Source organism: Camelina sativa, chromosome 11 (genome assembly GCF_030686135.1).
Source record: "Camelina sativa cultivar CO46 ecotype springtype chromosome 11, ASM3068613v1".
NCBI classification, from domain to species: Eukaryota; Viridiplantae; Streptophyta; class Magnoliopsida; order Brassicales; family Brassicaceae; genus Camelina; species Camelina sativa.
The window spans coordinates 4,930,163-4,944,333 of NC_141890.1; the positions used below are offsets into that span (position 1 = coordinate 4,930,163).

Sequence of the window (14,171 nt, forward strand, 5' to 3'; positions counted from 1 at the left end):
ATAATAGTAGTAATTTTCCATATTAAATTGAATGATAAATAGGAAAACAAACTTGAAAAAGGAAATTACAAGTGAGAGAGACCTAACACAAGTTTAAAAGGGTTGTAAGCTCTGTTTCTTCTCGACTCCAACTCCCCTAAAAACTATATAATCTTTGCTCATCGATACGATTCTGATTGAAATCACTGACTACCGCAAAACCCTAAAGCTAAACGAAAATCTCTGAGATGGAAGAAGAGAGAACCTCGACGTTGCCGTTTGCAACAAGTTATGATCCTTCAAATCCACTAGGGGCTCTGGAGGAACTCCTTGACTTTATTAGGCAAAAGAGCAACTTTCTGATGAAAGACACGGCGAAGAAGGAGATCATCACTGCTGTTACAGCCGCGATCGCCACGGAGAGGCAGAGGAAAACAGAGAAGGAGAGCGTCATCATGACTTCGGAGCCAGAGACGACTCCCCCGGAGGAATCTGGAAAGAAGATCAGCAAGAAAGCAGCAAAGAAAGAAGCGGCGAAGCTAGAGAAGTTGCGCCGCAAGAAGGAACAAGAAGAAGAAGAATCCTCCCGTAACGTAACTTCAATGTCTCTCGAAGATGACGAGTACTCCAGTAACTACGGCGACGTGATTCTTAGCGGGTTACCCGATCCGAAAGCAGAAACGTGGAGAAAGGCTGTTGAAGGGAGTGGACCGATGTTAGCGATTTGGTGGGAGAGATGGTGGGATCAGAGGTTCTGATCAGAGGCCGAGTGCACACTGTTCGCTCAGGAATGTTTGTGATCTTGAGGCAAAGTGGATTCACGGTGCAGTGCGTGGCCAAAAAATCGGAGGAGACCAAAGTAGGCGCCAACATGATTAATTTTCTCAAAGAGCTGAGTGATGAATCCATTGTTGAGGTTATTGGTGTTGTCTCTCTCCCCAAGGATCCCGTGACCGGAGCCACACAGCAGCAGGTTGCTTTCTTTTTCTTCTCCTCTGATTTCGTTTTGATCTATTAATGTGAAATAAAAACTAAAAAGTCATTAACTCTGTGTTATAATTGCAGAAAAGTTTACTGCCTCAGCAGATCCTTGCCAAAATTACCACTCATTCCGGAGGATGCTGCCAGAAGTGAAGCGGATATCGAAAAATCCGAAAAGGTAGAATAATGTTTAAGATTTGTTGGAACTTGCACTACAGTAGTGATGTGAATTCTGATAACTAGTGGTTCTGCTAATGTTTCTATGGCTTTTTATATGTTGATAAGAGCTGTTTGTTTCAATGATTATTACAGGGTGCGGCTAAGCGTACGACCGGGCGCCGCAAACGATATGTTCGTATCCTTCAGGACACACGTTTGAATAATAGGGTTCTTGACCTCCGAACACCAGCTAATACAGCTATCTTCACCTTAACGTGCCGTTTCAAATATGTAAGCTCTTGATCTCTGCTAAAGGATTTGCTATGCAACATGATTTATCATTTGTAATGCTAGTTTGGTAGGTAAAGTATTAGTACTCTAGATATGTTCTATGCTGCTTAGCTAAAACATAGCTAACTATTTTGTAGACGTTCGCGGAGCTGCTATTATCCAAAGGCTTTATAGATATCAACACACCGAGAATATTAGGTGGTAGTAGTGAAGGAGGTTCTGCTGTATTTAAATTTGACTACAAAGGGAAACCTGCTTGTCTGGCTCAATCTCCTCAGCTTTATAAGCAGATGGCAATATGTGGTGACTTTCCACGCGTCTTTGTGATTGGTCCTGTTTTCAGGGCAGAAGACTCGTTCAGTCATAGACATCTGTGTGAATTCACTGGTGTTGATGTGGAGATGGGGATTCAAAGAGACTATACCGAAGTAAGTTTGTGCTCTTATAGATATAGATATATGTATATCATCATTTCCTCGCAGTTTCAGTTACCTTATATGTTATCACTGCTTTTTCTGCAGTTAATGGACCTGGTGGACAACTTATTTCTGCCTACATTCACTAAGATAAACGAGATGTTCTCTAAGGAACTGGCAACTGTCAGAAAGCAATACCCGTTTGAACCTTTGAAGGTAACAATATGAGCAATTTAATGAATATTTAGAAACTGAGTTTTTGTATTTTATTGAATTCTGATAATTGGCACTGAAATGCAGTTTCATGAAAAAACATTGAGGTTAACGTTTGAAGAAGGGATTCAAATACTCAAGGTATGATCATTGACTTTATTGTGCATCTAACCTATAATTGAAGGAGTTTTGCGAATGGACTATCAATAAAATTTGGTAATCGTAATGTGTTGACAGGAAGCTGGTGTGGAGATTGATCCTTTTGGAGATTTAAACGCAGAATCTGAGAGAAAACTTGGCCAGCTCATTCGGGAAAAGTAATCAATCCACCACTTTTTTTTTCATAAATATGCTTAATTCACAATGCTTAAATTTTGTGTATCGCAATTGCAAACTTGCTCTAACACTATATATATGATGCTCTTGTTTTCAATATAGGTACAACACAGACTTTTAAATACTGTATCGCTTTCCACTCGCGGTTAGGCCATTCTACACAATGCCCTGTGAAGATGATCCTCGTTACAGCAAATCCTTTGATGTCTTCTTGAGAGGTACATCTTTTTTACTTACATTTTTCTTCTTGTTTCCCAGCGATTATGTTTACTAAATTTGTACTGTGCGGTTTAATTTGTACTAGGCGAGGAGATCATATCAGGAGGACAACGTATCCATGACCCAGAAATGTTGGAGAAACGTGCAAGAGAATGTGGCATTAATGTTGAGACAATATCCACATACATCGATTCATTCAGGTAAAAAAAAACAAACCCGGACCATTATTAGATAGTACTTAACTCGATCCTAGAAATTGATGATCATAGCTGCAGTTCACTAAGCAATTAACATGCATGGTTGACAGGTACGGTGCACCTCCACATGGTGGATTCGGAATGGGGCTGGAGCGAGTGGTCATGCTCTTCTGTGGACTGGACAACATCCGTAAAACATCCCTCTTCCCTCGTGACCCTCATAGGCTTGCACCTTAATAATATATAACCAAACAACAATGTTATTACACTATTCATTATCTCATTCTGTAGAAATTATAAATACACTATTCATAAATAGAAAAAACAGATTCTTGTTTTCGTGACATGGAATCCAAAATATCTCTTGTTTGAGATCAATCAAAGTCATAAAAAAGGCTTAGCTTAGCATTGAATATCAATACAATAAAAGATGAAGGTGTTTCTCTCCATAGCTTCACACCTCAGCTTCAACATTGAACAAGTGTTGCCACTTTAGTCAAAATAAACAGCCAATAAAATTATAACAATTAATACACATAAGCTAAAAAAAAACTGCCACCGTTGCATGCACTCCAAATCCCTTGCTTGTAAACTCTCTCTTATCTTTGTTCAATCTTAAGCTCCAAAATCGATTTCGAATCGCCGTTGACTATCACCGTGATTTAGCAACGGTTTTCTCATCCGATTGTTACTTCTCTTCCACTATCCACCGTTGGGTGACTCGATTTCGAAACTTTAGCCAGAAATCTCTATAGTAGATCTCTCTCTTATGCATATCTGGGCTTTTGCATTTGATCATCCGATGATTGCTTATGGCAGTTGACCTTTGATTATTTTCATATGGCAGTCTAATGCTTTTGTTAATTCATCTTCTGCTTTCTAATTCAATTTCAATGTATAATTTTTTCGTACTTTCTTGTCCGATGAGAATCGAATCACATCGTCGGTTCTTGATTTATTTTGGGCTGACCATGATCTAATTTGAGTTGCCACTTCACGAAATTTGATTAGTTGGTCAGTATTTTTTGTCATCTATAATTGGCTAATCTAATTTTTAGGAAACTTTGGGATACTTTGACCGGAGATGTCCTGCATTCTTTTGAGCACAAGCATATTGTTCGAACCCGCACCTTCTCCCATGTATATAAACAACTTCTTTGCTTCTTTAAGATTTTTCTGACATAAGATTCATTAGACTATGTTGTACTGATCTTGCTATACATGTATCCGTTCATTGTTCTTTTGTTATGCTTTAAGGTTTGTATTATGTAAAAATCATGTAAGGACATGATTATGCTCTAACATGGTTCTTTCTTCAAGATTTGCAATTTCTAATCACGAGAGGATTTGAGAAAAAAATTCGTGTTTTCGACTTGAATCGCTTTGATGGCACCTCCTACAGAAATTGATAAATCTCTTGGTTCTATTAGAACAGTAACATGGCTTCACGTTGACCAAACAATATTAACTTCTTGCACTGATATTGGTGGTGTCATGTATAAAGTATATATCTCATTAAGAAAAAAAAAACATTCACGGTTGCATACCTAGAGAAAAACAGGTTGTCGGACGTGAGGACTCGTAAAAACATTGACTATTGATTCTTTTTGTTGATGGTTGATCTCAACTTTGTCACTGTCCATCTGCAATTTCTTCCTCTACTCATCAGTTTATCTTGGTAATTTCTCTAATTCTCTAAAACATATATGAGTTTTGTTTTTTTTTGTTTTACCAAATTGAAAAACAGCAATAAGAGAGGGTGGATTTGGTCAGAAGAAGAATCTCAACTGCTTCACGCGTAATTGCATGAGCATATGACAACGAAGAAGCAGCAGCACATACGATCTGGCTGCTCTCGAGTATTGGGGACCCGACACACCATCTTGAATTTTTCGGTAAACCGAAAAAAGAAATCAGATTGATGGGGTTTGATGATGCATGTTGTTATAGAATTAGTTTTGGTTTGTATCTCGTCGATCTTGGTGGTGGCGAGTTTAATAAAAATATGTAGGCATGGCCATTTTACTCTCCCTATATTGACAAAATGTTTATGTCACCAAATCATTGGGGTTTCTTTTATTTAATCATGGATTCAAATGCAGGATTGTAGGCCTGGCAAAGCATGGGGAATTGCTCAAAAAGATGGTGGGTTTAGTTCTATCATCTGTTTTCTTATTCAAATGTGTATCAATTAAAATACATCACTTGCTTTGTTACTTTTACGATCCATACCATGTAAACCCTTCCTTAATATATTTTCTTATATGAATCCTTCAAACTAGAAAGTAAATTGCCTTTTGAGTGTTTATGTAATTGGAGTGTTTGTTTGGTTTATCTGATGTTTTTTTTTTTTTTAAATTGAATCATTTTTTGATACTTGCCTTGTGGTGAATAATTTGTTTTCTTAGTTTTTGTGCAAAATCTTCAATATGTGATTATTTCTAAGGTTGGTTCCCCGTTTTTTTATTACAGTTGGCTAGGATAGAGTAAGAACATAGATCGGTCTTTCATTTCTTTCAACCGGAGGTTTGGCACTTCTTCATGTAGTTCTTTTAAGTTGAGATTGCTTCATAAAATTCTTGATGGACGGTAAGTATTTTTTTTGTTTATGTTTCAGTTCACGTATCAATGTCCTGCTGTTTTCACTTCTATCAACTAATAGATGCCCTCTTCTTGCTCTCTGATTCTAATAAAACAAAACTATAGACATGGAAAAGATGAAGAAACAGAAAGAAAGAGAAGATGTGTGAACTGAATATGAATCTTAGCAAATTTGGAGAACAAATTGGTGGTGGAAGTACGAAGAAACCCGCAGAGGGGAAACATAAGCTAGACGAGAGAGTCCTCAAATCAATTGTAGAGTATTTCAAGGGTAGTGTTCTTGATATGCATTTGCTACATTCTTGTTCTTGAAGAACTAACGACAGAGATAAGAAGATTACCAATTACGGTAAGACCAAGATCTGAGGAGAAATTGGAGGAGGCAAAGAGAATAGAGGACAAAAGAAAAGAGACAATAAGAGGAAAGGCAAGTAACCGTGGTAACAAAAAGTCAGAAATAAAAATTACTATTACACCATATATTCTATAATTTAGAGTTATCAGTAACTAAGCCTGGTCCATATTCACCTACAATTACAAGTTTTTATGAACAGTTTACCATATTCATTCAAAAAATTCCATAACAAAGCCTGGTCCAGCTTCTTCGATTTATATATTTTATTTTATTTTCGTAACGTAATTAAAGAGAAACAAAAACATCTTCAAGCTATAATATAATTTTTATATTTGCTTATTTATCTACAAGAACAAACAATTTTAATTAAATTATGATTTTTGAGATAAAACAAATATAAAATGAAAATTTTCCGAAAACAACCCGTGGCGTAGAGCGGTATTAACCTAGTTAAGTTTAATAAACACAATCAGAGGATCCTTAAGAATGTCGACGTGGCGTTGTATTATTGGTTATAAAACAAAACAAAACAAAACTATGTCGTTCTTATAACTTTGTGTCTTGTCGAAGTCGAGACTAGCAGTACGCGTCTCTCTCTTCCTTTTTCTTCGTATTCTTCTCACTCAGCAGAGCAGAGCCCATATGGCTTCGACGACTACGACTACTGATTTCTTCAAACCTTTCCTCTCTCCTTTCTCCAATGGTTAGTTTCTGTGTGCAACTCTCTTGGTTTCTGTCTTATTCCTCTGTTAGGGTTTCCATCTGGTTTTTTAAAATCTTTCGAAATCAGATTTCAATTTCTGAAATTATTTGGAGAAATAACTAGTGTGATTACCACAAGAGCTTGTCTCAATTAGACTAATTCTAGATTCTGTATAGTTTTTTGATCATCTTCTTCGTTATATGGGATTGCAAAATTCAGGTAACGCGGCTCAACGAAGTAGTAGACAGAGCCAGAGCGTGGTATGGTTAAATCGGAAGAATTCTGGAAACCACCATTACAGGTCTCTTCGTGTTAATGGATTATTCGGAGGTGGGAAGAAGGACAATAAAGAGGATGGTCAATCAAAGGTATGTTTTTTTTTTTCATGTTACATGTTCATACAAAAACAATTCTTTAGATTTTTGTCTCGACAACATAAAGTTTTAACCTTTGGAATTTGCTTTCTTGTGTTTTTTTGTTTTGGTCTTTAGGCAGGAATTCTTGGTAATATGCAGAATTTGTATGAGACTGTGAAGAAAGCTCAAATGGTTGTCCAAGTAGAAGCTGTTAGAGTGCAGAAGGAGCTTGCTGTGTATGTCCCCCTCCCTCCCATTAGCCTAACCATTTGCATTACTAAAAGTTTTTAAAGGTTTCTTCTATCTTTATGAGTTTTCATCATGCTTGCTTGTATCCTCTCTTTTTGTTTCAGTGCTGAATTTGATGGTTATTGTCAAGGCGAGCTTGTTAAGGTATTATTACAGACTCTGTTCCATGTCCTAAATTCCTAGTAGATCATTTACACACTATGTTATTATCAAATTAAATCAAGTTAAGTGAATGAATGTTACACACTGTGCTGTCTGATTCATTACTTTTGTGGATTATTACACAATGATGCTAGTTTTAGTTTGGTTTTCGATCTCTTACTAGTTAAGTGACCAAAAGATTTGAAATTGTATCAGGTTACATTATCAGGTAACCAGCAACCAATCCGCACTGATATCACTGATGCAGCAATGGAATTAGGTTCCGAAGTGAGTTAACCTTCATTCTCTTAACTTTCTGTTGCACTTGCTTCTACATATATAGGAATGATCAATGCTATATTCTGTCAGCTTCTCATGTTTCATGTTTTTCCTTTTGCAGAAACTATCACTACTGGTCACGGAAGCATACAAGGACGCACATGCAAAGAGTGTACTGGTAAAGACATCACATACCATATTTTACTATACAAACTATAAGTATCCATTTTTCTTTCGTCTCTTGACTATATAGGACCTTTTTTGGATTTCACAGGCTATGAAGGCTAGAATGAGTGATCTTGCGCAGAGCTTAGGGATGCCACCGGGTCTTGATGGGTTAAAGTAACAAAACATAATACTTTTTTGTGATTTCACTCTACTTCCAGGTATGAGAAGTCCAGTTTTTGGTTTGTATATCGATCAGGAAGAAAGAAAAGAAAGCTCTGTTCTGATGAATTAGAGAGAGATATTTGAACCTTTTTGCTTCTTTGATTTATCAACAATTACTCAAATGCTCTCAAATCGTTTTGTTGTTTCCAAATTGTGGAATTGAATCGAGCTTTTCAACGGGAAAAAAAAAGGAAATAGAAGAAATCAGGTTCCTAATCTGGTAGCCAAACTCTGCCTCTTACTCTACGTTTAGGTTCCTAATAGGATCTTGGAAGCTCTTTTCCGGCCAAGAATGATCTGAAAAGAATGAGAGCACGCTTTGGTTCGAACAAAGGTACCTCGTGGCCTGCCCCTCTTACCGTTGCAAAGGTCAATCCCTTGTAAACCTCTGTCCATCCTCCCACCTGTCACCACCGGTAAACATCACTACCTTATATATAATACATATCCATGCACGGATATACATGCAGTATGTGTATGTATATCATACCTGGTTATCAGAATACCAAGGATACCATCGAGTCTTCACCGGGAGATTGAGATGGCTGAGGGAAAACCGGGTCGCGGTCACTGGAACCACCGAGTCTGTATCACCGCTGCGTATGACAGTACAGTTCACAATTTGGTTAAGTAGCCAAAATAGTAATACTGAGTCTGAGTTTCCCTAGGTTCATTACAACTAGACCTGAGATGACATGGCCGTTTTAAGCTAGACCCTGATTTAGTCCATGTTTTACCGTATCCACCAATGTGACTATGTCTATGTTTACGATGAGACAATATACCAAGCTACATTGAACCATAGTTTACCTGAAAATCCAGATCCTCAAACCAGACGCTGCAAGTTCCTTGTATATGGGCAACATCGTCTTGTCAGAATCTTTCCAGTTCTTGATCAGAACATCACTGTACCAACCAAAACAAGAAACCATTACTTTCAGGATCATTGTTTTTTTTTTTGGCAAATCATCATTACACGTTCGTCGTTAAGCGGTGAAGCGAACTGTTTACCTGCAAGCTGTCCATTTATAGCGAATTCCAGTGACATTAGCGTGCATAGCTCTCTGCACATCGCGCCTGTTAAAATACTTTTCTGCGTAACTCTCGGTACAAGGATCGTACCCTGACACTAACCGTCTACGCAAAAGTGTGTTCTTCATCCGAACAAAGAAACCAGTACTATTGTCCTTCTTTTGTTGTGCAGCCACGCACGTTGGGGTGTAAATGCTATACTGATCAATGTCACCAAACTCGTGGTTCATGGCATAGTTAACCGCGGTGTCGCAATCGTCAGACGCTCTCTCGGCCGTGAAATTGCAGTATTTGAGAATGGACTTGTATGTTTTGTCGGAGATAATTGCATGAGTCCACCAGTAAGTTACAGTTCCTATGCTGTCGTACTGATTGTCCGTCACTGCGTTTCCCACCTTGAGAAATAAAGGATGTTCATTTACGCATTGGACATATAGTTTTGATTTGAGCTAGGTAGACCCTTTTGTTTTGATTTTTTTACCATGAATCCTTTCAGATTAATGATAGGTTTGGAGAAAGCTTTGTTGTAGTCATGGATCTTTTTGGCAAGCTGAGGAACATAATGCCCTGCCCAACATATTAACATTAATCGATATAGTCATCAATGAGTGGTTTCTTAAAACTAAACCGAACCATTTTGTCAAAAGATAACGTACCGGCGTAGCTTTCACCAGCGATATAGAAGTCTCTGTATTTGTATTGGGGAAATTTCGATAACCATTTGATAAGAAACATCAAGCTGTCTTGAGCTGTGATTAGGAATATAATCAAAAACATAATTTAATTTACTCAAGCATGATATAAATTAAGAAAATGGAATTAACCTGTTCGTTCATCTCCTGAATCATTAAGATCAGAGCTTGTGTTCGTGTAGGAAAATCCAACTCCGGCCGGTGATTCCAAAAACAGAAGGTTTGCGTCTGTTGTACACATTCAAGTTTAGTCAAAATAAATTCGATATCAGAACGTTATTGTTTCCATACGGTATGTAATGTAATTATTTATTAATTAGTTACCTGTGTTCCAAGAAAACTTGTTTAGATAGAGATTAGAACCGGTTTTGTTGATACGGAACGGTCCAATTTCCTCTGAAGCTCCATAAGCAATAGACGAACAGCCCGGTCCTGAGTATATAAATAAGATAAGCAAATATTCTTATGTTATAATTACAGTTTTCTTAATCAAATTTGATCCAAACAACGTTCGTGATTAACAACTTTTGAGTTCTTTGTACCAAGATGAATGTGACCCAAATTATGATGGCATCTTTCTGTACATGCTCTGATTTTCCCACTAGGAATGATTAAATTAATTTTTTTAAAAATAGCTATAGACCAAAATATAAAGAATATTTGATGACGCTTATATTTCTGGACCAGAAAAAATAGCCAAAATAAAATGAAAAAAAAGTGTGAAACAAATCACGCGCGGGCGTGTGTTGTGTGTTTGTGCTCACAAAACTGTATAACGAGCATATATCATCATTTTCGCCATCAACTTGTGACATCCATGAATACGCATGCGTCCACTGAAACAATTGCTATAAGTCTATGTATATATAGTAAGCTTTTGTAAATAAGGGCCACTTTGTTATGTTTTTTTTTCTTTTCCAATATATTACAAGGTCAACTTTCTATTACATAATTAAAAAAGAAAAAAAAATGATACTCAATTTATTAGAAAAAGTAGTAAGCTTTCTAGTAATGTGTATGTGTTTTTTGGATCTAACCCAATTATTAAAGGCAGCAAAAAAGGTAAGTTCACCTTTTTGTCATGCTTTCTTACAGAAGCTAATGAGACAGAAGAACAAAACAAGTTGACACCAGAAAAGTGATTAGAGAACTCTCAGTATATAATGATTGCATTGAAGAAACTAAAACTCTTATCATTTTAATAGCAAGAATAAATAAATAAATAAACTTGCTCAGGCTAATCATCCCCATGTTTCTATGTACTTGTAATTCTATTTATAGTCACCATGAAAGTTTAAGTCCAAGACAAGATTAATAAGCGTTCTGTGGCCTACATGGATGGATCAGGGGCTGCATCCAATTTTTAAGTGTATTTTGGTGGGAGATGAGGGCTTTAACTGCAATGCGCTCGAGTACTAGACGTGGGTAGGAGTAGTAGATTGCACAGAGTACAAAATCCGAAGCTCGTGGAAGACTTATATATAGAAGTATTACTTAATGGTATTGAATAAAAAAAATTAAATAAAGCAAAAAAAACCATAAAGAAAAGGAAGTGCATGTTCCATTAATGAGAAGCAGATGGGGTAGTTGATATTGCTATTTTGGTTGGACATTGATTTGTTTTCATCCAAAATAACGAGTTTTTACTTAACATATATATATGCACAAATTAGTAGTTGCTGATAGATGTGTCTTGTTTGTTTAGTGACTTTAGTCTCTATCTTATTCATTGTTAAGGGATTTAAGTTTTTGTGTAGAGAAAATATTGTTTGTTTTCTCTCTCTTTGACCCTTTTACTTTTCAGTATCTCCTTGTCCAAAAGAAATGGGACTGTACTTATCATATACTATTCCATACATAACCATAATTTTATCCTAATCCTTTTAACATATGGGTCTTCGGTGTGGTTTTGTTTTATTTTTCAGCTTTAGTTTAATCTACTGGGTCCTTATTTTAGTTTTGTTTTATTTGGTTTAGTATAGATTAACTTACGACTCATAGGCGGAAATAAACTAGAGAATTATACTCACAACAAAAACTATATATACATATATATAACACCTATATGTATATATGTAATATAATAGTACTTAAGCATATAGATATACTTCCTATTATAGAGTAATTGGAGTGGAGAAAACTGACCTCCGTTGAGCCAAAGAAGAAGGGGTTTGGTGTGGGGAGAAGGAGAAGATGACTCAGTGAGCCAATAGAAGAGAGCACGACCATGAGACTCGTTAACATTGACATAGCCTGAGTATTGTGAGAATGCGACTTTTGGTTGCCCTGGAAGTGCTTTAATTCTGTCCTTCTCTTGCTCTCTTGAAGAAGATGATGATGATGATGATGAAAATGGTGTCGATATAAGAGCGACAAGAAGAAGGAAAATGAGATGGATTCTTGCCATTTTGTGTTCTCTCCCACTTTTTTTTCTTCAATGGTTTTTTTCTTTCTTTCTGTGTGTTAGCTCATAGAGTATATGGAGCTGTATGTTAGTATTTATGTTTGTATATATATGAGTGTTAATGTAGAGAGATGTATGGATGTGGTTTTGGAGGTTCATATTTAATGTGTGTTTTGCTGAGTTACTACATAATGTGCAGGTTGGCCAGCTGTGAGTGGACCTTTCTCACACTCTCTCTCTATGGTAATGTGTATTTATTGGCATATATCATATATGTTGAGTGTATTTAGGTACTATTCACGAGCTTGTGTTTATACATCCAATATAGGGACTATTCACGAGCTTGTCTACAACACGTCACATTTACTAATTTTGATGAAAATGCTACATCATATATGTAGATGATTGATTGAGCGTTTATTTGTTATTGAAATTGCTTCTATCACATATAATTGTGTTCGACAAATGCGGTGAAAGTGCGAAAAATGCGACAAAGGTCACTATTGACGGCTCTGACCGTCATTTATGCATAGTTTGCATTAACCACCACACTGTTTACTCTACAACGATTGTTCAGGTTTCGAAGTGTTAATTACGTTTTTAGTGTTTTATGTACATAATAGATGCTAATGCTACATTGTTAATATTTTAAGGCAAATTTGAATCTCGAATCAGAAGAAGATATGATTTAGAATCAGAAGAAAATTAAAGTCGTAGATGCAATAGTAATGCACAATGACGATTCTATATATTGTCTTCTCTCATATTCTCTTGTGCATGGTGTATATTATGTTCTTATAATATTTATATGATAATGTAATTAGGCGTAACTGATACGTAATCAGTTCTATGATTCTATCTTAGTAGTAATACAGTTCTCTCAGTATTAACTTTTAGGTGATCTTTTTGGAATCATTTGACTGTCTTGACTCTTGATTATAATAAAACAGTATATAATCTCCATAAATGCTGATTGGTGATCAACTAGGTGACATAAAAGTCAAAAAGAAAAACCTTGTGTAGCACGTTTGTTCGCGATACATCAAAGATCAAACAAAGGAAAAAAAGAAAATTTTAAAGGAAAAAGAAAAATGTACTTACCACAAGATAACCAAAGAAACAAACAAAACGAAAATGAACGATGTGGAATAATCATGATGAATTTTGTATTTTGTTGTAAGAACTAAAAGATGACAGTTCACCCTGTAAAAACCGTTGTGCCTATAAATTGTGAACTATACATTTTTCTAACAAGAAGTAAAAAATTATTAAACTCTTGCCTTAACGTGCAACATATCAAGTGGCGTTATGGTTGTGATGTGATGACCACTTTACTATATTCATATACTATGAAACTTTAGAAAACAAAATATGTAATATTGGCAACAAAAATTTTAACAAATTATTTTACTTTGAATGGAGACGTTTTCATCCAAAGCTTTATAGTTTTCTTTCGGGGGTTTGTAGTTGTTATTGAGCTTGATGACAGCGTAGTGGTAAAGCTTGATAACAGTATAAATTATAAAAGACAATATTGTGTATATATTTTGAGAGTTTTATTCGTTTTTTCATAATCCGAGTTGGGGTCAACACAAGTTGTTAAATATCACTCTCCACGACTCCACCAGTTAATCTTCTTTATTCAATAGTCAAATCTTGTGCGAAGCAAGTTATACAACAGTAGTTACAGTACCATTGCAAAGACTTTCAATTGTGTTGTCGTAACTCGTAAGAATATGATAAGGTCCAAATCGGTGCCCAGACAGACCATGTCGGATATATTTTTTCAGAATACTGATAACAGTTTTTTTTCTTGTGCTTGGATATAGCAATCGGTTGATATGACTTAAGATTGTCATTGTATTGGTTTTCCAAATGCTTTTAAAAAGTGAAATTTTGATCTTAGTGAAACTAATTTTCCCGATAAAGTATACAAAACATATTACAGAATATTGTGCTTTTATCTAAAATAAATTGATAAAATTATACTACCTCCGCTTCAAAATATAAGATGTTTTGAGTAAAACACGCAGATTAAGAAATAACCACTTTAAAAAAGTTTAACCAATCACAAACAAAACTGCATAATATAAAGGATGTGTTGTAGATTTAGTACATTTTCATAAAGAAATTAAGTTTTTAGTACGTTCACTATTTATAATTGTGAAAGTAGGTGTG

At 35.8% G+C, this 14,171-nt stretch overlaps 2 protein-coding genes, 1 long non-coding RNA gene and 1 pseudogene across 4 annotated transcripts; 3 read left to right on the forward strand and 1 right to left on the reverse strand.

Moving 5' to 3' along the window:
• Window positions 1–158: 158 nt before the first annotated feature.
• Window positions 159–3,120, forward strand: LOC104727653 (aspartate--tRNA ligase 1, cytoplasmic-like; annotated as a pseudogene). Its single transcript, XR_015572935.1, has 10 exons — window positions 159–952; window positions 1,019–1,138; window positions 1,285–1,410; window positions 1,548–1,838; window positions 1,932–2,042; window positions 2,127–2,180; window positions 2,277–2,356; window positions 2,478–2,593; window positions 2,680–2,794; window positions 2,902–3,120. The product of XR_015572935.1 is annotated as an aspartate--tRNA ligase 1, cytoplasmic-like (transcript).
• A 240-nt stretch (window positions 3,121–3,360) lies between these two features.
• Window positions 3,361–5,980, forward strand: LOC104721781 (uncharacterized). The gene is made up of 3 exons (XR_757080.3): window positions 3,361–4,936; window positions 5,264–5,380; window positions 5,498–5,980. It is a non-coding gene; the product is annotated as an uncharacterized LOC104721781 (long non-coding RNA).
• Window positions 5,981–6,289: 309 nt separating this feature from the next.
• On the forward strand, window positions 6,290–7,997 carry LOC104721783 (nucleoid-associated protein At4g30620, chloroplastic). Its single transcript, XM_010439852.3, has 7 exons — window positions 6,290–6,450; window positions 6,670–6,818; window positions 6,942–7,042; window positions 7,160–7,199; window positions 7,413–7,484; window positions 7,597–7,653; window positions 7,750–7,997. Exons 1-7 carry the CDS (start codon window positions 6,390–6,392, stop codon window positions 7,819–7,821), a joined length of 552 nt encoding a protein of 183 aa, XP_010438154.2. The 5' UTR covers window positions 6,290–6,389; the 3' UTR covers window positions 7,822–7,997.
• LOC104721782 (serine carboxypeptidase 24-like) lies at window positions 7,943–12,235 on the reverse strand. Its single transcript, XM_087474461.1, has 9 exons — window positions 11,735–12,235; window positions 9,914–10,021; window positions 9,722–9,817; window positions 9,554–9,646; window positions 9,379–9,464; window positions 8,877–9,292; window positions 8,676–8,771; window positions 8,356–8,461; window positions 7,943–8,269 (listed from the first exon to the last, which is right to left on the reverse strand). The coding sequence occupies exons 1-9, from the start codon at window positions 11,994–11,996 to the stop codon at window positions 8,123–8,125; spliced, it is 1,410 nt and encodes a 469-aa protein (XP_087330587.1). The 5' UTR covers window positions 11,997–12,235; the 3' UTR covers window positions 7,943–8,122.
• Window positions 12,236–14,171: the final 1,936 nt, after the last annotated feature.